This window comes from Orcinus orca, chromosome 16, assembly GCF_937001465.1.
Source record: "Orcinus orca chromosome 16, mOrcOrc1.1, whole genome shotgun sequence".
Taxonomy (NCBI): Eukaryota; Metazoa; Chordata; class Mammalia; order Artiodactyla; family Delphinidae; genus Orcinus; species Orcinus orca.
In genome coordinates this window covers 14,018,985-14,043,019 of record NC_064574.1, presented here as the reverse complement: position 1 = coordinate 14,043,019, position 24,035 = coordinate 14,018,985, and the positions used below count along the sequence as shown (strand labels likewise).

Genomic DNA, 24,035 nt, shown 5'->3' with positions numbered 1-24,035 from the left:
TATTTCACATCCTCTTCCTTGTTTTACATTTTCAACTCTGCACGTGTTGCTCTAACACGTTATACACTTTGGCACATTTACATATTTATCTTGCTGGTCACCCCCCTGCAGCCCTAGATGTCACAGCCATGAGAGCTAGGGCCACTGACCACACCTCACAGCCCTGAAGCCTAGAACAGTGCCCGGCACATAGTAGGTGTTCAATAAATATGGCTCGAAAGCATGAATCTAGGGCGCTCCAGGCAGAATCAAGCCTTTGACTGCTGTTCACAGACTGAAGAGAAAGAAGGAAGCAGCTGGTAGCGAGGACTTGGCCCTGCGCAGGCTCCAGAGACTGCAGAAAGGACAAAGTTGGCCATCCACCCGACCTGTCAGACCCTTCTGGAAGGCAAGGGGGCCGCCACCTGGTGAATAATTCACCTGCAGTCAGCAGCCTCGAATGCTGCCTTGGCCAAAGGCAAACTGCCGGAGGAACCGTTTCTTTCTTTTAATGGGCTCCAAATCAGGGTCTCAGAGCCCTTGCACCGCCATCCTCCTTATTGCAAGGCAAATGAATGATGGTCCACTCTTGCCAGCAGTTCCCCGCACCTGTCTGCTCGGGGCGCTCACCCCGGCCCAAATAAGCCGGCTGAAGGGGAGCTGTGTCAATCCACTATTAAGGCACAATTTAACAGTGCCCTGAAATGACAGCCGCACCTGTGCGTAAGCAGCACGACATGTTAAGCCTCCCCTTGGGGACCGTAACCTGTTTTATTAAAGCTGCCACGTTGACGAGGCTCGATAAATCCACATCTGGAACAGGAAAACATATGATCTAATCTCCTTGCCCAGCACAGACCTAATGCAGATGGACAGCTCTGAGGGGAGGGAAGGGCCCGGAAGACCAGGCCACACAGAAATAAAGAGGCCAGCCAACCAAAACTTCTGTCGTCCAACACAAGCCTGGGGACATGCAGACAAAAACAGACCTGGCTTCTTTCCGTGATCAAACCTTCCGCCCTCGCTGGGCCAGGGTGAGGTCACCCTGACACCTTCCTCGGTGACTCTAATAGACTGCGGAGGACTCACCGCCCCCCTAGGATGGCGACTTAAATTCTGGTGCCCAAACCACTCACCTGCCAGAAACACGGTGCTTCCTCCACACACTCATCTGCCCGTCCCCTTTCTGATTGCTTTTGCGGGGGGCTCTCAGTGTACCACCTGGGCTACTATTTATTTGATTGGATATTTTTCTCTAATGTGACTTTAAAAAACTAAACTTTCATCTCAACCCAAGTAACTATGTGAAATTCTGGATTTGATGTGCTACTTAGATTGTTTTTTGGGTGCTATCAAAAGAAGTTTGTAAGTAGTGAAATCAATGTTTGTCGACCTGTCACACAAGATGATTTCGTGCACGGCCTGTGTCCTAAAAAGGCATTTTGGGAGATGCTGATTTAATGTGCTCTCCTAAAGGTTTGGGTCAGGGCAACTGCTATCTTTGGGGACTTAGCAGGTGCTGGGGGCTCTCAAGATTCAAAATATGACCCAATTTTGGCCATTCATGGGACTTGGGTGGCTCACATCTACTTTCTGTCCTAGAGCTCTGTGTCAACTAGGAGAAGATGCACCCTACGTGCCACCCCCGCCCCAAGACAAAGCCCTGCGGCCCCCAACTTGGGTGGCATTACATAGGAGGCATTGGTTTTGATGGATAACTAAAGAGATGATGTTTTCTGATGTTTGTTTTCTTAAAATTATAGGTAAATAATTAGAGTCTGTGATGTCGGACCCTCCTTGGGAAGTAGTGGGAGATGAGACACGGTTAGCAAACCCAGGGTCTTGACTTAAATCTATGTTTAACCATGGCTTTTTCTTACCTAGACTATTGCAGAATTTTAACTGAGAAAAATATATGCAAAGCCTTTAGTTCAATGCTTGGCATACAGAAAGGACTCAAAACATGTTAGCTTTAAAAAATTTAAATTACAGTAGCTCCCGACTATATATGGTGTAAAACAGGGCTCACAAGTCAAGCGCCTTTGGACAGACTCTTGTCTGCGTGTGTTGGATTTAGGTCTGCTCAGAAGTGTTTAAAAATCTGAATTAATTGCTAACTTTTATTTGGGAGATTTCACATCCATCCTGATTTCAGGCTTTGCATGAAAATACACAGATCTGGGCTTGATGGGCCCACAGGTGGGTGGATCTGAGTAGCAAAGGCTGGCTTCAGAAGGGCTCCCCTCAGGTTCTGCATGGCCCCCATCAGGGCCACTTCCCTCATCTGTGGTACCAGCCTGGCCCTGCAGGCACTGGGTTTGCAACCGGTAGCTGATTCTACTCCAGCTGAACTGACCAGCTAAGTAAACTTGCAAAGTAACACTGTGGCCTGGAGACCCACAGAGCCCAGGCTTTAAGGGAGCGAAGAGGGGGTGTGGGTTTGGGTAAAGGCTGGTACAGAGCCTTGACCAGGACAGGCCGGGGGTGGGGGCCGTGAGCTCGGTGGGGAAGCACGTGTGTCCTATACCACCTCATGGTGCCCATCATTTAACCACACACCCCCTGCTGGGGGCGCTGCCCCTTCGGGGTACCCTTGCTCCTGATCTCTGGTGTGGCTGAGACCCCAGGTTGCCCACCAACAACTGTTTCCCCTTCTTATTAACACGCCCTGATTTTAATCTTCAACACACCCAGCTAGGAAACTGCATTTCCCAGACTCTCTTGTAGCTACATGTGGGAGTGGTCCTTCCTTTAACCTTCCAGATCCACTGTCTGCCTCATTCTCCAGTCCAGGGAGCTGACCTGGATGGGCTGTATCCACAAGGGGCTTTATACTCTGGCTTTGGACTAGGTTTGGCTAATGGGGGGTCCTGGCAGGAGATCAGCAAAAGGAAGAACTGAGGTTCGGGTATGGATTCCTCCATCTTGCTCCCTGTGGTGTCAACAGAGGGTGACAGCTCCTACTGAATGGCCCTGTGTCATGAATTTCCAGTAACCATTTGCTGCCCTCACCCTCTTGGTCTTGGAGTGGGGATGATCCCACTGTTACTAACTAGCCTTGAGTGCTGCACTATCACTAGTGATTTCCCCACACTTGCTCATACCTTAGCAAAAAAGTTAAACCCTCCTTGAATAACTCAAGTTTGAATGTGTCTTGTATTTCCTGCTGAGATTGTGTGGCTAATTAAATAAGTTCTGTCCGTGTTGTAGGTGATGTTTGGGACGCGGTTCTTAAAGGGAGCTGACTTAACTTGAAGGTCCATCCTTTTTGCCCTTCTGCTTCCTCCTCCTCCTTGCTGCCTGGAATGTGGCTGTGATAGCTGGAGCTCCAGCAGCTATTCTGAATGATGAAGGTGACCTTAAAGATGGAAGCCACACAGTAAGCATAGTAGAATACAAAAGTAGAGAAGGAGCTTGGGTCCCTCATAACCTTGAAGCCACCAGGCTGGCCCTGAACTGCCAACTTCCAGACGTTTTTATGTGAGTAAGAAGCAAAACTCTGTCTTGTTTAAGCCACTGTTATAATGTCTTTTACATGCAGCCAAACCTAATGCTGACACACTTAGCTTCCAGAACTTAAGTGATCTCCTAAGTGTTGCTGAATTAAAAAGAAAAAACGTTGCAGGAATGTGCTTGGCAAGTTGAACAGCGGGGTGGGTCCACATGAGCCTCTCTTCTTCCTGAGATAACCTGCATCTACATGTTTTTCTAACTCCAGTGAGCAGCGGCAGGAATGTCAGGACTTGGTATCTCAGAGAGGCTATGCTGGAAGTTACCACCGATCTGGCGTCCGGAATCTGGGCACACTATCCTGGGCTTCCAGCCATTTGGCCCCTGCAGAGCACCCAAGCCTGCAATTTAGAATTGATTTCTGGATATCAGGCTGCAGCACAGGGTGTGGTTTCCTCGTGTTCACAGATGGAAAGAGGCAAACAAATGCCTGGCCAGAAGCCCCCCCGGAGCCTCTCTCTCAAGAGCCAGCCTCCCCTACAAGACAGCCCTCCAGGCTGAAGGCTGCCGTTTGCAGGATCACAGGCCCCTCTGAGAACCCAGTGAGGGTCTCCGACCCTTGAAAGCACAAACAGGCACACGATCTGCATATAATTCCCACCCTCCCCCACTCCAGGCCCATGCAGGCCTGGGCCTCCCCCCTGAGCTTCTGTCTCTGAAGGCTGGCTGCCTTGGACAGCTCCTCTTGGCTTCTCATGGGCATCTGCAACTTACCAGGTCCAGAACTGAGCTCCAGACCATAGCTTTTCCCCATCTCTGTAAACAGAAAATCCCTCCTTGCAGTTGTTCAGACCAAAACCTTGGAGTTATTCTGGACTCTTCTCTCCCACTCCACAACAGATCCATGAGCACATCTTATCAGCTCCACCCTCTAACTCTGGGCAGCGTCTGACTACTTTTTCCACTCTGGTCTGAACCACCATCATCTTGTGCTTGGACCGTTGCAGTAGACCCCTCACTTCTCCTATTATATCTCTTCAATCTATTCTCCATAAAATAGCCAAAGGAGTCTTATTAACACGTAAGTCAGGTGATGTCAATGTCCTTGCTCGTGTCCATCTCATTTAGAAAGCCACAGTCCTCCCTCCGGTTCAAAGGCCCTGCATGATCCCCCCCCCCCCGCCCCCCGCCATTGCCTCTCAGACCTCATCTCTTCCTGTCTCTTTTGTTCACAGTGCTCTGCCATTGTGGGCCATCTGCTGCTCTGGGAGCCTGCTGGAACTGCTTCTGCTTCAGGGCCTTTGCATTCACTGTTCCCTCTGCCTGGAATGCTCTTCCTGGGGGAGGTTCCTTGACTCATTCCCTTACCTTCTTTGCCTAAATTTCCCTTTCTCAGTGAGGCCGCCCTACATAAAATCACAACCCTCCCTTTCCCCTCCCCTCCTTGCTGACTTCCCTTCCTTTCTTTTTAATATATTTTTCAGAGCGATTGGGAAAATCTCTGTGTTTGGATGACCCTTGGAGACCAACAGGGTCTCCTTAACCCTCAGACACAAGAGTTACTGCCAGGTGGCAGTTACATAAGCGTGGCCCCAACATTCAAAGCCCGTGACTCACACTCGAGAAAGTCTTTCCTTTTCTAGTCTCCATCCTGTTGATTATGTCAAGGAGAGAGTCTCAGGGAGGGGCTGCCTCACCTTTAACGCCTCTCTCAAAACTGCCCATCACCTTTTTTTAACACCTTTATTGGAGTATAATTGCTCCAATAAATAATTGGAGCTCCAGTATAGTTTCTGCTTTATAACAAAGTGAATCAGCTATACATATACACATATCCCCATATCTCCTCCCTCTTGCCTCTCCCTCCCACCCTCCCTAACCCACCCCTCTAGGTGGTCACAAAGCACCGAACTGATCTCCCTGTGCTATGCGGCTGCTTCCCACTAGCTATCTATTTTACGTTTGGTAGTGTGTATATGTCCATGCCACTCTCTCACTTCCTCCTAGCTTACCCTTCCCCCTCCCCGGTCCTCAAGTCCATTCTCCAGTAAGTCTGTGTCCTTATTCCCGTCTTACCCCTAGATTCTTCATGACCTTTTTTTTTCTTTCTTAGATTCCATACATATGTGTTAGCATACGGTATTTTTCTCTTTCTGACTTACTTCACTCTGTATGACAGACTCTAGGTCCATCCACCTCACTACAAATATCTCAATTTTGTTTCTTTTTATGGCTGAGTAATATTCCATTGTATATATGGTCACCTTATCTTCGATAAAGGAGGCAAGAATATACAGTGGAGAAAAGACAGCCTCTTCAATAAGTGGTGCTGGGAAAACTGGACAGCTACATGTAAAAGAATGAAATGAGAACACTCCCTAACACCATACACAAAAATAAACTCAAAATGGATTAAAGACCTAAATGTAAGGCCAGACACTATCAAACTCTTAGAGGAAAACATAGGCAGAACACTCCATGACATAAATCACAGCAAGATCCTTTTTGACCCACCTCCTAGAGAAATGGAAATAAAAACAAAAATAAACAAATGGGACCTTATGAAACTTCAAAGCTTTTGCACAGCAAAGGAAACCATCACCTTTTATAACAAAGCCATCCAGGCCTCGGCCTCAGGGGAGGCAACATCTTGCTGAAAGGTGAAAACACTGCTGTTCTCATTAGACTTGGTCTTGCAGTGACCTTCACTAGTATCCTCTAGTGAAAACCCAGTGGATACCAGTGTTTCATACACAGTCATAATTAAAGCTTCCTGTTAAAATAATACTTAAGCTTCAAAAGGTAAGTCCAGTTCAAGTAATAGAACAGACGGTCCTGGGATGTCGCAAATACTCTCTTGCTCCAGGCAAGGACCATGTCCAACTCATCTTGGTGTCTCAGAGCCTGTTCCAGGCCTGGAGGCTCACCAAGGGTTTGCCTGCATTGAATTAAACTAGTAAACCCGGCAGAGTCCACCGGTTTCAAGGCCTATTTGAAGGACACATGCAAACGAGACCTTGGCTTCTGTATTCTTCTCCCTCTTCTACCCTCCTGGTAAAGAGGGTGGCCAAGACCCTGCTGGTCTCCAAGGGTCATCTAAACACAGGGATTTTCCCAATCGCTCTGAAAAATACATTAATAATGGAGGCCACTTACTGACCAGTATGCCCTGGAACCTGTTCCCCTGGGCACTGGACACTTTCAAATGACAACTCAGGGAGGCATGTTAAATGCACCCCCCTCACAATTAGGAAACAGAAAGAGCCCCTCTTCTGTGCTGTGTCCCATACCAGCTCTCTCATCCAGACCCTAATTAGGATGGATGGCTGTTCTCCGCCCCGGGACTGGAAGAAAGGCCTGGAATCATCTTAGTTGCGAAGTCTCCAGCCCCAAGAACCGTCAGAACTGCCGCCTGGATGAGCAGAAAATAGCAGATGATGAATTTTTTAGGACTACCCTCTGTGTGCCAGTTGTTGCTGACTGTGAGATAATGTGCTGGCCTTTTGGGGGAACATGCATTATTGATCTGGGTCTGTCTGGTGGTTTATAAAAATCCCCCCCTCCCCCCTCTACCACCTTGCCCTCATCCCTCACCTCCTAAAAGAAGCACAGCCTCCTCCAGATGCTGTTGGAGGGGCTGTGGCTCCTTCGCAGAAGGGAAGACTTGTAGGCACCGATCTGTGCAAGTGAGTGCTGCGGGGGGAAAGTGACAGATACCACCAAACACGAGGGATCCAAACCTACTGCGTCCACTTCCCAGAATTTATCTTTCAGAAATCCTCGCTCACCTATGCAAAGATGCACGTATAAAGACATTCTCAGCAACGGTATTGGTAATAGTGGAAACTACTAACAAACACACTCCCAATCTGGAAACAAGTGAATAGCCATCCCAGGAGACTGGTTAAGTAGAGGAGTGGTTAAGACCACAGGCTCTGGGTTCAAATCTCATTTAGCCACGTTCTAGCTGTGAGACCTTGGACGAGTGACTTCATTTCTCTGGGCCTCCATCTAAAGTGAAGAGGATGGATCTGGGTGTTGTGAGTTAGCCCTGGTTTTCTCTGCTTTCCTCTCTCCCACGTCCTCATCACACCTGGAGGCCCTTTCCTTATATTTGCATATGCTGCTGGCTTTATTTGAGAGTCACAGGTGCAAACTTACAATCAGATTCTGACACGAGGCTTAGTTAGATCACGCAGCTGCAGCAAAAATGCGGCGCTCCTAAGAGTGCATGTTCAATCATTCACCTTGGTTCCAGCCAAAGATCTAGGAGTCGCCACTAATGCTCCTCCTTTCCTCACCACCCACAGCCCCCGTCCAACCCGTTCATGCATGTCTTCCGGGTTCCACTGTTCCTGCCCTGGTCCAGGCTTCCATCCTCGCCTGCCCCGTTATGGTCCTGTCCTCCTAATGTCATTTATTTCAACGTAACAGCCAGAGGGATCCTACTGGAACCTAAGTCAGGTCACAGCCCCTCCTTTGCTCAAGGCCCATTTTCACTCATGTCTGTTTCACTAAGAATAAAACTCAAAACCCTCACCATGGCTGCAAGGTCCCGCACGACCTGGCCTCATCTCTCTCCACTTATACCCGGGGTCCCTCCACCTGGCTCACAGGCATTCTTTCTGTCCCAACCCACCAAGCTCATTTCTAACTGTCTTTGCCTTTCCTGTTCTCTCCAGCTGGAGGGATCCTTCCCCAGATCTCCCGCTCCCGGCACAGTGCGCCGCACAGAGTAGATGCTTAATCAATATCTGTTGAATGCATGAATAAACGTCCGGGGGGGTCCCCAGGCAGAACTACGATGGAAACAGCTTGAGGGGCCCCATGAGGCAAGACCAAGGTGCCCTGAGGTCAGGTGCTGCCTGTGAGCACTCTGCAAAATTCTGCCAGAAACAATACTCACAGTCCTATGGACGCTTTCCGTAGGCTCCCCATGGCTATCGAATGTCACTCATTCTAAATGCTGCCTGTGAGATAGGTATCATGTGTGTCAAACTGTCAATAAAAGCCCTGGGCTTTGACTGCTTCCTGGCTGCAAATTCTTTTTGCACAGATAAATTCCCTGAGAAACATCTATACTTGCATGCATTAATACAAATCATGATAAGGAATGGCTCGGATGTACAGAAATCACCTTTACTTGGTGCTTAAAAGACTGATTCGTATTTTTAATAATGGATCCAAAAAGGGTGCAGACTTGCAGTTGGATCTTCACCGCAATCTTATGTTTGGCTGCAAAGGCTTTTCCAGTAAACCTTTACATTTGTTGCGACCAACAACAGTCAGTTGCCCTTCGATAGTGGACAGAGGCTAAAGGCCCACCACGCACCTGGTCCACTACTGGCACTCTTTACCACAACCCAGGAGAACCTCCAAGATCTGGCTCCCTTCCTTCTCTCCAGGGTCATGCTATGACCCTTCCTCAGGCTCCAGCCACATCTGTCTCCTTGGTCCTGCCTCAGGGCCTTTGCACACGCTGTTCCCTCTGCTTGGAAGGCTTTTCCCCAGATCTTCACAATACCCAGTAGCATGTCTATCATCATCACTGATAATGAGAAGGGAAATCTAACTTATAGGATAAGGAAAATGCAGAGGGGCTTGTATGCTGTCCTGTACGGTAGCTATAAATGGTTCCTGAGCACTTGAAAGGTAGCTGGTCCTGAGATGTCCTCGAAGTATAAGTACATGCCAGATTGTAAAAGCAATATAAAAAAATGTAAACTATCTCATTAATGATTTTTATATTGATTATATGTTAAGATGACAATAATTTGGATATATTGGGTTCAGCAAAATATGTCTTTAAAATTAATTTCCCCCGTTTCTTCTTAATTTTTAAAAAAGTATAGAAGGTTTAGAATTACTTATGTGATTTGCATTTGTGGCTCGCCTCCCTAGATGCACCTCTAGGGCAGCGCTGTGTAGGGTTTAATGTGGAGAAATGGAACCAGTAAAATCAGTGAATTCGAAGGGGGAGAAGACACAAGAAAAGGAGAAAGAAGACTGACATTGAGAGAGACCCCCAAAGGTAAGCTGGAAATGTAGGTGGAGTTTGACCCTGGGGAACAGAAGGTCCAGCTGAGGTTGACTCTGGGGGCCTCCTTCCTGGAGGCCTCATTTATGGGGGCTTCTTCTCAGGCGAATGAAAATGTGGTGAGAAATGCCTCATGTAAATGAAGACGCCCAGCTGGGTGGAGGAGCCCAGGGCCTTGCTTGGCAGGGACAGGAAGTCCAGGATGGTTTACACAGTGAAGCGAGGATACGGCTCAGGGAGGACGCTGTGTGGGCGATAAAGGGAGGGTGCCCTTTTCCAGCTTGTCATCGGTGTAAATGAACTACATCTTGGCAAGGGCCCCTGTCCTCACCCACTCTCCCTGGAGCCCACAGCACTAAGAGGGGAAGCAGCTCAGGACGAGAGGCGGCTGCCCTCACCCTCCTGAACCACCAAACCTGTGAATTGAGTCGGGTCACCAGCGATAGGGCCCACCTTCCCTTCCCCTAGATGCCACCAAGGAAGGCTGAGCCCACCCAAACCTGTTAAGATTGGTGGAGCAGGGGTACGTACACACACACACACACACACACACACACACACACAGACGCACACAGATGCACACACAGACACACACATGCCCCAGGCTGGTTTCTTCTTTCTGTTCAGCGTCAGCTCAAATATCACCTCCTCTGAGGGGCCCTCCCTGATAACTAATCCAAAATAGCTCTGACCATCCCTCCCCCGCATCCAGCACCCTCTTCAGTTACCCCAGAGCATCTCTCCCTTCTTGAAATTATCTTCCATGTGAACTAGCAATGATTCTGATTATCTGTCTCCCTCATTCCAAGAGAGTAGAGACTGTGCCTGCCTGACTCACTACTGAAGTTCCAGGCCCTAGAATATTGCCTGGAATGTAGCAGGTTCTCAATAGAAATTGGACAGAAATAATGAATTGGTCTTAACATCTCTTCTCCTTAAGACTTTGGAGGAATCTAGGAATGGTCCCGCATTAGAAAAAGGTTGGAGACCCCTAACCTCGAGGACCCAGCTGTGCATTCACGCGTGTGCGACCACCCCAGGACTTGGTTCAGTCGACTGGACATGAACCCTGCAGGGTCTACCCGAGCATCCTGCATCAGGATCCTGAGAGCCAGCACGGTGAGCTTGGTCGATACCGCCTGCCAGCGGCCAGGGTCTTACCGAGCTCCACGTCCTGGTCGTCCGTCAGCACGAGGATGATGTTGGGACGGATGTTTCTGCGGTCCCTCTGAAACCTGCCTTTCAGGCGGTGGTGGGACAGGAACGCCACACTTCCATCCAGGAGAGAGAAGACAGTTGCAGAGAGCAAGCAAAGCAGGACACCGGGGGGCGCCATTTTACGTTCCCGCTGATCCCTTGTTTCTGGCAGGATGCAGGAGTCTGGAGCTGTGTTTTGTGGATTTGTTTCTTTTCTCTCCTCCCTCTCTACTCACGGATCTAAAGTAAGAGGAAAAGATTCAGGTCAATCTTTCTGTAAAGGCTGCCCAACTGCTCAGACTTGCATAATGATTTCTACGATGCCTTCTGGCAGTGACAGTGAGAGTTTCTTTGATCAGGGACAGCTACAGCAGAACAAAAACCCAACTCGGCTAAAGTTACAAGGAAAGTATCTGCAACTGGCTCAGAGAATAGACTGGCAGGAAAGCCTTCGGAGACTACTTCTGCAGACAGAATTCCTCTCTTGGACCCAGCGATCCTCTGGATGTGTTGGTGGCAGCCCAAGTCCCGAGTCAGGTAGTCAGCCTGTCTCTGAACCATCCAACCAATGCAAGACAAATCGCCCCCCAGTGAAAGGAAAGGAAAAAGCCCAGTCTGGAGGAGCAGACATTTCTGGTCATCTGTTCTCTGCCAGCACCACGGAGGATGCAGAGGTGAGTGGACGGAGCCCCAGCTCTCAGGTAGCGTGCGATTTGGGGAGGGGTCTGGACGAGCCAGGCTGATGCTTTGGGCTGGACAACTCTGTGTTTCAGGCCTGGCTCTGTCACCAGCTGGGTCTCCCCATCGATAAGCCAGCAAGGAACCTCAGTATCCCCACAAATAAAATGGGGATACATGACTGTATAAGAACTCAACCCAACGGGGATGCTCACAAAGGTCCCCCCATCAACAGACCCCGTAACTGGGCAAGTTATTCGTATTGGTTTTACGTGGCAAAATAAACAAAATGACAACAGAGAAAACTGAGAGCTAAAAAGCTGAGGGAGAAGAACTGTCACATTCCACTGCAACCTTGGTCACCCCCTTGACCCCGGGGGTCAGATGGGGTCACAAGCAGAGGTAGGGGAGGGGAAGGTGGGCCAGCTAATCTTGGTTCAGGCGGGTCTCAGATCTCACTCTGCTCTTTGCTCTCTGCAGTCATTTTTCTACTTCCTGAGGAAATAAGCCTTCAAGTCCTGCCCAGATATAGACTTTTGGTCTCCTTTGTCTAAAAGGAGAGAAAAAGCAAGCAAGCAGACGTGTTGGGAGGAAACCAAGGTCGCTGGAGTCGGGCTGAGTCACCGTTCCCGTGACCTTGAACGACTCCACTTGCCCCTGCTGTCATGGGGAACCCCACCCCACCCCAAGCCACAGCTCAGCGGACTCATCACGGACCCCAGGTTCCGCACAGGGGGATGTGATGCCTGTATCATCTCTCCCAGGGAGAGCACCAGCCTTCTAAGGGGTCTCCCACTTCCTCCCCTGCCCCCACCCTCCATGCGCCCCCAGGGGAAGCCAGCAGGATCTTTCTAAAATTCAAATCCAAACATACGACTCACAGGGTCTGGACTAGGTGAGACCAGGGAGGTGCTCAGTGCACAGGTTTGAAGGGGCACCCACTCCAGGTGGACGGGTGCAAGGCACCCAGCTCACCTTAGTCCCAGTCCTGTCATTCACCTGCTCAGACCCTCCCCTGGCTTCTCATGGCTTGGGGTCCAAAATGCAGACTCCCCACCAAGCCCACACAGGGCGGGTGTGATCCGACCCCTGTCCACCTCTCCCCGGTCCCCTCAATTGCTCTCAGGCCCTGGCTTCTTTCTGTCACTTAGACAAGTCAAGCTTGTTCCTGCCCCAGGGCCTTTGCACTTCCTCTTCCTTAAACCTGAAAGAATGTTTCCCCAGATTCTGTTTGATGGGCTCCTTCTCCTCTGCCAGGTCTTGGCACAAATGTCGCCTCCTTGGAGAGGTCTGCCCTGACTGTCCTATCTGAGGTGCTGCCCCCGCCCCAGGCACTCTCTGTGTTTTATAACCTGCTTTATTTCCTCACAGTCCCTACTACACCTGCAATTACCTTATTTATTGCCCAGTCCTCCCCTGGGGAGGGTCAGCTCCACGAGGGCAGAGGCTGGCTTTGTGCTGCTCACAGCTCTGTCCCCAGCACCTAGGACCATGCCTGGCACAGAACAGTGCCAAATAAATATTCAGATAAATAAAGGAATGGAGATTTTGGTGAGGTTCTCTGTGTGCTACAGAGTGAGAGAAGGCTGAGAACAGAGAGCAAGCTCCACACAGGGCTTCCCACCCCAGGGGCCTCTGAAAGGACATCTGTGCAGACAGATGAGATGAAGCCCACATTATCGGGAAGCTGACCTGGGAACCGCGAGTTTCACGGGACCGGCGGACAGGCATCGACTTCCACCCCCATCTCTTTATCTGCTAGAGCCCACATCTTGCAATAGGAAGGGTGGCTGCAGTGACATGTGCTGGGTGGCTGCTTTGTGCCCATGTTATATGATACTTAATTCATGGACTTTAAAGTTACTTGCTGGGTGTCCCTAGGCAAGTAACTCAACCCTTCTATGCCTCGGTTTCCCCATCTATAAAATGGACATGAAGGATTAAATGAGTTAAGGCAGAATGCTGAGTCCAGAGCCTGGCACATGGTGTATACTGACTGGAACACATCATTCACAGTGAAAACCATTATTAGATTATTATCAGCACCACTGCAGCTGGGTCCCGTGTCAGGCACTCCGCAGCATCTCCCTCAATCTCCCCAATAACCCTCTCACAAAGGTACTACTATTATCCCCATTTAAAAACTGAGAACAGGGCTTCCCTGGTGGCGCAGTGGTTAAGAATCTGCCTGCCAATGCAGGGGACACGGGTTCGAGCCCTGGCCTGGGAAGATCCCACATGCCACGGAGCAACTAAGCCCGTGCGCCACAACTACTGAGCCTGCGCTCTAGAGCCCGCGAGCCACAACTACTGAGCCCGCATGCCACAACTACTGAGCCCGCACGCCTAGAGCCCGTGCTCCACAACGAGAGAAGCCACCACCACGAGAAGCCCTCACACAGCAATGAAGAGTAGCCCCCGCTCACCGCAACTAGAGAAAGCCCAGGCGCAGCAACAAAGACCCAACGCAGCCAAAAATACAAGCAAACAAAGAAATTAATTAAAAAAACAAAACAAAACTGAGAACTGAGGCCTAATCACTGTCCTAAGGTCACCTGGAGAGAAAACAGCAGGGACAGTGTTTGACCTCTGTTCTCCCTGACAGCTTGGTGAGGGCCTCTCACCACTGAACTCGTTTCCCAGCTTCTCACATTCAGGGGCCATAGCCCCAATTTCTGCCGGCCCTGCACAACCCTTCCGCTATCATTTGGTTCACATGCTCCTTTAAATAGCCTCATTTAAAAATAAAGACATAAACACATAGTTTTGAAAAAGGCGAAACACATGGTTTGAAAAAGACGAAACACATGGTTTTGAAAAAGGCCTTTCTATCCAAGAATAAATGGAAAAGCAGCGTCCCTTTCCTGTAGAACTAATCACACAAATAAGTCAAACAGAGCAGAAACTGTGTTACTCCGTCCGTCTAACAGCTTCTAGTTCACATTTAAGGCTCTAAGCTGAGCTCTGGGCTGGCAGCTCTCAGACTTGTACTGTCTCTGTTTAAGGGAAATTAGCAGGTGTTGAAAGGCAACGAGGCACATTAGCACCATCCAGAGACTTTCTGCTGGAGGTAATGGGAGGCTTGAGAGGGTTGAAAAGGAGACGCGCCCTAGACTCTAATGGGTCCCTGAATTATCCCAAATCATGGGGGGGGGATCCTTGAATCACGTTGTTTATCAGTCCATGTCTCCCTACCTCGGGAAACACACTGGGATGCTTTGTGCTTTGCAACTGAAACCGTGAGCTTGACTGACACTCCAGCCAGCCATTCATAAAACAAACTTCCCAGTCGAAAAAGAGGCAGAAGACCTAAATAGACATTTCTCTAAAGAAGACATACAGATGGCCAAGAAGCACATGAAAAGCTGCTCCACATCGCTGATTATTAGAGAAATGCAAATCAAAACTACAATGAGGTATCACCTCACACTGGTCAGAATGGCCATCATCAAAATTCAACAAATAATAAATGCTGGAGAGGGTGTGGAGAAAACAGAATCCTCCTACACTGTTGGTGGGAATGTAAATTGGTGAACAGTATGGAGTTTCCTTAAAAAACCAAAAACAGAGCTACCATATGACCCAGCAATCCCACTCCTGGGCATATATCTGGAAAAGATGAAAACTCTAATTCCAAAAGATACATGCACCCCAATGTTCACTGCAGCACTGTTTACAACAGCCAAGCCATGGAAACAACCTAAATGTCCATCACAGGTGAACGGATAAAGAAGATGTGGGATATAAATACAATGGAGTACTACTCAGCTATAAAAAGGAATGAAACATTGCCATTTACAGCAACATGGATGGACCTAGAGATTATCATACTAAGTGAAGTAAGTCAGAAAGAGAAAGGCAAATATCATGTGATAGCACACGTGGAACCTAAAAAACTGATACAAATGAACTCATGCACAAAACAGAAATAGACTCACAGACAGAAAACTTACGGTTACCCAAGGGAAAAGCGGAGGGGCGAGGGATAAATTAGGAGTATAGAATTAACAGATACACATCACTATATATAAAGGAGATAAACAACAAGGATTTACTGTATAGTACAAGGAACTATATTCAGTATCTTGTAATAACCTATAATGGAAAAGGATCCGAAGCTGTACACCTGAAACTAACACAATATTGTAAACCAACTATAGTTAAATAAAAAAAAATACGCGTTCGTGTTCCTTCAGACAGACATCGAGTGATAAAACAGCGAATTGCTGACGGATGCCCTACAAACAGCAACGCTCTTATACCAGGAATCGTACCAGCAAATGCTTATCGAGGGCCTGCAACGCTCCAGTCCCTGCTCTAAGCATTTTATGTATTGATATATCAACTTGTCTAATCCGCATATCCACCCATCGATATTATACCCATTTTATGGATGAGGAAGCTGAGCCACAGAGAATTAAAAGCACTTTCCCATGATCACATGGGCAAATAAGGGGCAGAGACTGGGTTCAAACCCACTCTGGCTTGAGTCAGCGGCTCAACCAGAACCTCCTGGAAGCAGATCTCCAGGTAAGTTCCTAAGAGTCTCCCAACCTCAGTTTCCTCATTTGGCTCTGAAACAGTAGGAGGCCAGGTGCCCTTGGAGGGCCTTTTTGGCTCTGGCCTGTGATGCGGAGGTACAGGGGGGCTGGGCCAGATGGTGGGTGGAGCTGGGGGATATGGTCGACTGGACTCTTCCTGGCACCCATGTTGGTCTTCTTAGCAATGCTCCCCTCCACTCCCAGGCAGCTGTAACCCTTCAGCCAGGATGCTGCTCCTCTGCATGGAAGTCAAATCTCCATGACCAGAGACTGGAGGATAATAGGAGCTAATTATTTCATCAGCTCAAGTCATCAGTAGGTCGATTTTTGATGAATTCCTCCAGCTCCCACTTTCCCTGGCCTTGTGCCAGCCCCTCTCTGTATGCTGGAGAAATCAATTAAAAATAACACAAGGGATTCTGCCTCCATTCTCCTCCTTCTTAGTAAAGATTCAAGGTGGCTGAACCGAGAGAGTATCTGGTGAATCTGTGTGGCGCTAGCTGAGCGATGCTCTGTCCATCCCGCGGACACCACCACTTATTCCCACCAGCTTGAGGAAAGGTCCATCCCGCTCCTCTCTTCGTCCTGTGTCTTTCTCACAGACCTTGGCAAAGCCCTCCCAGCCCAGGAAGACATCACTGGAAACGCCTAGTATCCTGAGCAGTAGAAGCATCGCTCCTGCTTCTGGATTTATCTGACCTGCAGGGAGGAGTGGGTCTCAGGCTGACTGTGCGTCACAGCTTTGGGGAAACACCTGGGACCTCACCCAGGCCTGTCCAGAGAGATCCCGATGGCTGTTTTCCTCTGAGGAGCCCCAAATCCAACAAGAGTAGCTGAGAGGAGTTTGGGAGCGATCAGGCAGCCCAGGGAGAGGGAGAAGTGGTCAGAACAAGGCATTGATCAGACGGGAGAAGTTCCCTGGGAGGTGAGAAGAAAGGAAATTGTGGGGTGTGAAGATGCCCTGTGCTGGGGCCGGAGCCCCTGCACCAGACCTGTGGACCTTTCTAGGTGGTCTAGAGAGCCAGACCACTTATGTCTTCCTTCATTTACTTTACAAATATGTATTTAGGGCCTACTGTGTCATAGGGTTAGGTTATAGGATAATCCTGCCTGGATTATAACAGCCTCCTAATTGATTTTCCTGCTTCTACCTTCACCACCTTCTATCACGCAGGCAGAAGGATCCTGTTAAAACAAAAGCAAGAGTCTATCTTCCTCTACTGAAAAGTCCTGAAGGGCTCCCATCTAATGCCAAATAAAAACCTCCAAACCCTCCAAAGGACCTACAAGACCCTACGCAGTCTGCCCATCCCTTCCTGACCTCATCGCCTTCCACTTTCCCCCTTGCCCACTTGGCTCTGGCCACACGGTGTCTGTGCTGCTCCTTGCACATGCCAGGCCATGTCCCCACCCCAGGGCCTTTGCACGTGCTGTTCCCTCTGCCTGGAGCCTTCATCCAGATCTCTTCACGGCCCTTTCGTCACCTCCTTCAGGTCTTTGCTCAAATTTCGCCTTTGCACGTTAAAACGGAAATCTCTTTCCTCCCCAGTTGCACCCGCCACCTCTGACAGCTAGTTATTTTCCTTGTTTCTTTGTCGGTCTCCCCCACTAGAAAGTCAGTTCATAATCTGAGGGTACGGATTTTTGTCAGCTTTGTTCACATCTGTATCCCAACACCTAAAACAGTGCTTCGGACATAGCAGACATTGACAATACTACTGACTTGGCAAAGGATTTTCTCCCTCCTGGTAACAGTACCCGTACTCCAGCCCTGCTTGGGGGCATTGACAACTCCTTTTCTTCTGGCTTACGGGCAGTGCGAGTGCAGGACAGAACATGTGACCCAAGTGTAGCCAATCGGCACACCTCATCTCTCTAGCTCCAGTGATTGGCCCAGAGACAGACATGTGACCCAAGCCTGGCCAATGAGAGAGAAGTAAGAAACAGTTGGGTGGGTACTGGGAAGGGGTAAGCCCAGCCCAGCTACCAACTGGCCGCCGAGAGAGGATGCTCCCGACGCTGGACTGAAGCAAGTTCCACCTTGTAGCCAGTTACAGGCTCAAACAAGTGCCCTTTGTTGCTGAAGCTAATCTGAATTGGGCTTGTCATTTGCAACAGGAAATGCCCAGACCAACAGTTAATACCCTACAAGAATAATGAAGAAATAACTAAAATTTGTATGATGTGCTTATCACGGACCCTGGGCACTTTTCTAAATTCTAAGCACTTTTCCTGTGTCAACTCAGGTCACCCTACAACAACATTATGAGTTAGGAGGCTCCATTTGCGGGCGAGGAAGCTGAGGCATGGGGAGGCTCGAGAACTTCCCCAAGGTTGCGCTGCTTGGGTGCTGAATATCGTCGCTTGGATGGACCACATCAATGGGCTCTGTGCTCTCTGGCTCCTGGCTGGATGTGGCTCAGGGAGACGCTGCCCAGGGAAGGCAGTATGGGAAGACAGAGAGGCCTGGGTACTTTCCAGGGGCCTTCTCTGCCCAGTTGCTAGGAACCGACCATATCCCTTTATTGCTCTACTGAAGGCCACAGCTCCTGTGGGCGGCCCTTGCCAGGTTCCAGCAAATGCTCCCCACTGTTCCCAGCCCGAGAGATCCGTACTATTCATTTTCTTACACTCTGCTCATACCTTTGTTAGAGGCGTCATCTGTTTCCTGCAGGCATCTATACTGATAAAGCAAGCGGATAGCGCGCCCGAGATTTGCACCCAGATATTCTGATCCCACGAGTCCTCTCCTGACTCCCATGCCTACTTGGAAACCGAGAAATGATACAAGAGGCTGAGGTTAAGTGTGTGGTGCGAACAGGAAGCAAAAGGGGGGAACTGCTGGCCTGCGGGCATTCAGGGAGGGCTGCGGGGAGGAGTCCTTACAGAGAAAAGTTTGAGAAGCCTAAGAGGAACAAAATTCTGAAACATCCACAGGATTTGGGTGGGCTCCAAAGAAGGCGTGGAGGACAGAGTGCCTTAGGCAGGGGAAATAGCTTTAGCAAGTAGCAAGCAGAATGGAGGAGTGGAAATGTGTGGTCCCCAACCTCACAAGCCTAGAAGCTGTCTAGACAGAGGATGACACATGCACATCTGTTAAAACTTATACTCCCCTGGTATCTCCTCTTCTTCCTGGCCAACAGGTTTTGCCAGCCTCTCTCCTCCTCTCCAGGGCTGTCAAAGAAAGGACAGGAGCTCCCGGAACCTACAGTCCACAGACTCTCCCCGTCTCCGTTACCTAAGTCCAAGGGCATCAGGTGGCCCTCTGTGCCTGTTCTTGGAATTTCAGCTGGAGGCAGAGGACCAAGCCAGCAGGACAGGGGACAAGAGAGGGGTCCTTAGAGGTTGGAGAGAGAGGTCAGGTTTCAAGACAAGGGCTCAGGATCTGGAAAGGAAATTAGGGCATAAAGAGAAGAACCTAAGAATCTAGCTACCTGCCTGCCTATTCACGTGACAAGAAATTCTTGAAGGCTTGCTATGTGCCAGGCATAGTTCTTGGCACTGTAGATAAAACAGTGAAAAAAAAAAGTACCTGCCCTCACGGAGCTGACATTCTAAAGAGTCAACATATAAGAAGCTGGAGTTGAAAGACTCCTGCTAAAGGTGAGAAGGGTCAGAAAACAGGATTGGAAGTAATAGTAAACCACGAGTGAACTTAGAATGGGGTCATGGATTATAGTTAGAGCTCAAAGAAAGTTTAGAAACGATACATTTGAAGTCTTGGGAAGCTGAGTACCACAATGCTTTGCATGTCAATTGCACGACCATATAATTCACACACTCAAATATATGAGCAGATGCTGTGTACCAGGTACCGTATCATGATCAGTGGGGGAAAACAAAAGCAGACAAATCCCTGTTCTCACGGAGCTGACAGAGTGGAGAAAGGCACACAGACTGCTAAGTGCTGGGGGGAAACACAGCAGGGAACAGGCTGGAGGAGGGGTGGAGATGGGAACTAGAAACAGAATGCCTGGGTTCGAGTCTCGGCTCCACCACTTACTAGCTTGTGGGCAAGTAATGTAACCTCTTTTGGCCTCAGTGTCTTTATCTGCAAAGTGGGGCCAATAATAGCACTTACAGAGTTGCGAGGATGAAGTGGCTTAATGTCTGTGAAGTCCTTAGAACAGAGCTGTATACAGTAAGTGCCTGATAAATGTTGGTTAGTGTTATTTGTTGAGTTTGGGCCACCCTCCTTTCTGTAACAGCACTCAGTTTTCCTTTAGGGATCCTCTTCTCCCAGTTATTGGTCCATAAAGTTCAAATTAGGCCCTGGCTTCAGAGCTCCAAGACTGGGCCACGGCATGCAGACCTAAGCCAATCAGAGCCTTCCAATCCCCCTGCCTCAGTGACTGGCCAATCAGAGTAATCCAGGCACTTGGGTCCAACTAGAAAGAGGCGCCTCCTCTTTCCAGCTGGCTAACTCGGTCCATGTCAGTCCACCATGAGGATGAGGGAAGACTGACGTCATTTTGCCTCGTACGGAGTTGGAATGAAGCCAACACACAGAAGCGAACAGAGCTTCGAGACGGAACGTACTTGGGTTTTGCCAACATCCGAGACCTGTATCCAGCTAAGCCTGAAGGAGGAAGATTTACTTCTGAGTTCTTTGTTTCAGGCCCCTGTAAATTCTTCCATGTCCTTCAACTGCTTTTTTTTTTTTTTTTTTTGCGGTACGCAGACCTCTCACTGTTGTGGCCTCTCCCGTTGCGGAGCACAGGCTCCGGACGCGCAGGCTCAGCGGCCATGGCTCACGGGCCCAGCCGCTCCGCGGCATGTGGGATCTTCCCGGACCGGGGCACGAACCCGTGTCCCCTGCATCGGCAGGCGGTCTCTCAACCACTGCGCCACCAGGGAAGCCCTTCCTTCAACTGCTTTGAGATATTTTCTCTCAGGTCCCTTTCTCATACCTTGACTCTTTAAGGATATGAATCAAATTCTCTTTTTCTCTTAGGTCACTCGGAGTTGCTTTCTCTGTCACTTGTGACCGAATGAGCCCAACTGGCAGAGCAAGCTGGGGGCAAAGTGTTGACCCAGGTGGCTTCCCAGACACCATCTGCCTCCGTCTATAGAGAGATCTGATGACAGGGCTGCTAACCCTTGGCCTGGGCCCAACTCTGCCTTATCACAGGCAAACCTTCCTCATCCTTATTTGCCAGCTGATAAGAGAAAGGTGGTGCAGAAAGGGGGAAGAAATGTGGGCGTGGGAGTCCTGACTTCTGTCCTGATTCGGCCTCAGTTTCCTCACCTGCCAAGAAAAACAGGCTGCTCCCTGGGCATGGCCTGGAACTCTGGGATGGGTGGAGTCTGACAGGTGGGGAGGGAGCCTTCCCTCACCTCCCTCACTGCGGCAGGCCTCCCTCTGTCATTCCTGGCCTCATCCAAGGTTTGTTCTCTTCAGAGCACTCATCACAACTTCTGATTCCTTGATGTACTCTTCTGTTCAAGTTTGTATCTTGTAGGGGGTCATTTTCCCTGCTGGAAGCTCTGCACAGGTAGGAGCTGTCTCTTCCTCACTCCATAGCCCCAGTCCCTGGCAGAGCCTGGGTGCTAATTCTTTGAGTCAGTCAGCAAATATTTACTGAGCAGTTACTATGCACCAGGCCCTATTCTACGTGCTGAAGATTCAGAAACCAATACTGTCATGGATCAGACACCAAGATAAATGACGGGCGCATGAAGTGATGAGTCCTAAGGTGATGAGCGAGAGGCTGGAAGTGCTGGTGGGGGGAGTTCGCATCTTTAAATAGGAGGGTGGCAAAGGCCTCTCTGAGAGATGACACTTGGGCAGAGCCCTCAGGGAGGTGAAGCAATGTGCCTTGTGGATATTCAGGGGAACACTATTCCGGGCAGAGGGACAAGTGCAAATGTCCTGAGGCAGGAATGTGGCTGGGGTGTTCGAGGGACATAAAGTGGGCAAGTGTGGCTGGAGTGGAGTTGAGTGGAGTGGGATCTGGAATGTTCTAGCCCAGGAGTGCCGTGATTGGTTGTAGATTTTAACAGGATCCGTCTGGCTGTGTGTGGAGAACAGACTATAGGCAGTGAGGTGGACACACGGAGGCCAGTGAGATGACTGCCATAGACAGTGCCTGGACCAGGGTGGGGGCAGTGAAGGGGTGAGAAGGGAGATTCCAGATATTGTTGAATAAATGAATAACTTATTGAACAGAGGGAAGACAGGCACACGCCAAGTGTTCCAATGACTACTTCTCTGTAACAATTTACCCCCAAACTTAGCAGCGGAAATATATATATATATATATATATTTATGCTCAGGGACTTGGGTTCAGGAATTCCGACGGGACACAACAGGAATGGCTGGTCTCTGCTTTATCATGTCTGAGGCCACAGCTGAAAAGACGCAGGAGCTGGGGACTTGAATCCCCAGTCTGGTGGCGGCTGCTGGCAGTCAGCTGGGGCCTTCGGGGGGCCCTTGCCATGCGGCCTGGGCTTCCTCACAGCATGGAGGCCTCAGGCTGGCGGCTGATTTCTTACGCAGCGGCTCAGGGGTCCAAAATTGAGCATCCCAGCAGTCAAGGGGAGCCACTTCACCTTTTCTGACGGAACCTCATCTTTTCTGCTGTCCCCAGCACTAATCCCGCCATTCTATTGGTTACCAGTGATACACGTGCCTGGCCAGATTCATGGACGGGACACCAGGGATGCCCCACCTCCAGACGGAGGGGTGAGAAGATCGCACTGGAGATGAGCATGCGGGGTGTTATCTTGTGGCCCCACAGGGAGCCCTGCCAAGTCACGGAGGCCTGGGCTCGGCAGTGGGTGAGAGCTTCTCCCCTGCACACGTCACCCCTTCTAGGAAGTGAAACTTGATCTGAGTCAGATTCTGCGTGTCTGTAACTGCCAAGCTTTGGAGTTTGTGCCCAGGCCCATTTCAAAGATCCCTGAGCCTCAGGAAGCCCTGGGGTGACCAGAAGCCTCCCCCATGCCCACTCCTCTTTCTCGAATGACCCAAAGGGGTTAAATCAATGGGGCCCGTGCTGAGGCGGTTCTGAAGGAAGCAGAAGAGGCAGAGGAGGCAGAAAGCAAGCTCGCCCTGGATGTGAAAGCACAGTGATACCCTCTCCTCCTCGCTGCAGAGAATGGAGGTGCCCCAGTTACATCGGCATTGAAAGCATTGATTTATTTTCACTTTTTAAAAAGTCTCGTCTTTTTAAGCAGAAAGGAAGCCACCTCATAAATGCAGAAACCCAAACAGAACTGGGTGACCTGATTTCGGGGAACTGGCCCTCACTTCCCCCAGACCTTTCCTCCTGCTGACGTGAGCAATGACCCTCCTCAGGGTTGGCCCTTTGGCCCCAGGAGCTCAGGGCCACCGTCTACCGGGAAGCTGCCCGGTCCAGGAGGCTGCCATCCCCGGTCTCGTTGGGTGGCCGCTGGCTTGTCCTGGGGGGAGACTTCGACTGGGGGGTGCCAGGCTGGGTTTGGGAGGAACGTTAACATAGCCTGGCTGGGCAGCAGAGCTGCAAACAGCTCCAACCTTCTAGAACTCAGCCTAAGACATGAAGCTTCTCCCAGAAGCAACCGCTGCAGTTTGACAGGCAGCTCCCAGGAATTTTCTGGCGAGATGGGCAGCTTCCAGGGTCGGGGCTTCTGGTGTGAAGCCAACAGTCTGCTCTGCTCCCCAAAAGGGCGACATGACTGACCTTGACCCCAGCATCCCACATGTCAGGGTCTCGGAAATTCTGCTTGTCACCTGCACTCTTGTTTGTGCCAGATACAGCTTTCTGTCCGCTCCCTTTCTTATTTCAGTAAATTTAGTTACAAAGGCAGTTTTCTCCCTCCATGGGGAATAAGCACCCCTTGCCCTAAACCAGGGTCTTTCAACTTGGGCACTGCGGACATGTGGGGCTGCGTCATTCTCTGCAGTTGTGTGCACTGTACGGCGTTTAGCAGCACCCTTGGCCTCTACCCGTTGGATGCAAGTAGCAACCACCCACAACGATGACAATAAAAATGTCTCCAGGGACTTCCCTGATGGTCCAGTGGTAAAGAATCCACCTTCCAATTCAGGGGACACGGGTCCAACCCTGGTCGGGGAACTAAGATCCCACATGCTGCGGGACAACTAAGCCTGCGCGTCACAACTACTGAGCCCTCGCGCCTCAAGTAGAGAGAAGCCCACGTGCCGCAA

General features: G+C 49.9%; 1 protein-coding gene across 10 annotated transcripts in view; it reads right to left on the bottom strand.

Moving 5' to 3' along the window:
- The window catches only part of SULF2 (sulfatase 2), a 146,856-nt gene that overhangs the window by 97,008 nt on the left and 25,813 nt on the right, over window positions 1-24,035 (bottom strand). For 7 of the 10 annotated variants that reach the window (XM_049699709.1, XM_004272955.3, XM_049699710.1 and 4 more), the window contains one exon: window positions 10,628-10,903. In XM_049699709.1, coding sequence (XP_049555666.1) covers window positions 10,628-10,802 — 175 coding nt within the window. In that variant the 5' untranslated portion in view covers window positions 10,803-10,903. Of the gene's footprint in view, window positions 1-10,627; window positions 10,904-24,035 lie in introns of those variants that run through there. The other 3 variants (XM_033433899.2, XM_033433901.2, XM_033433902.2) reach the window with 1 other exon arrangement.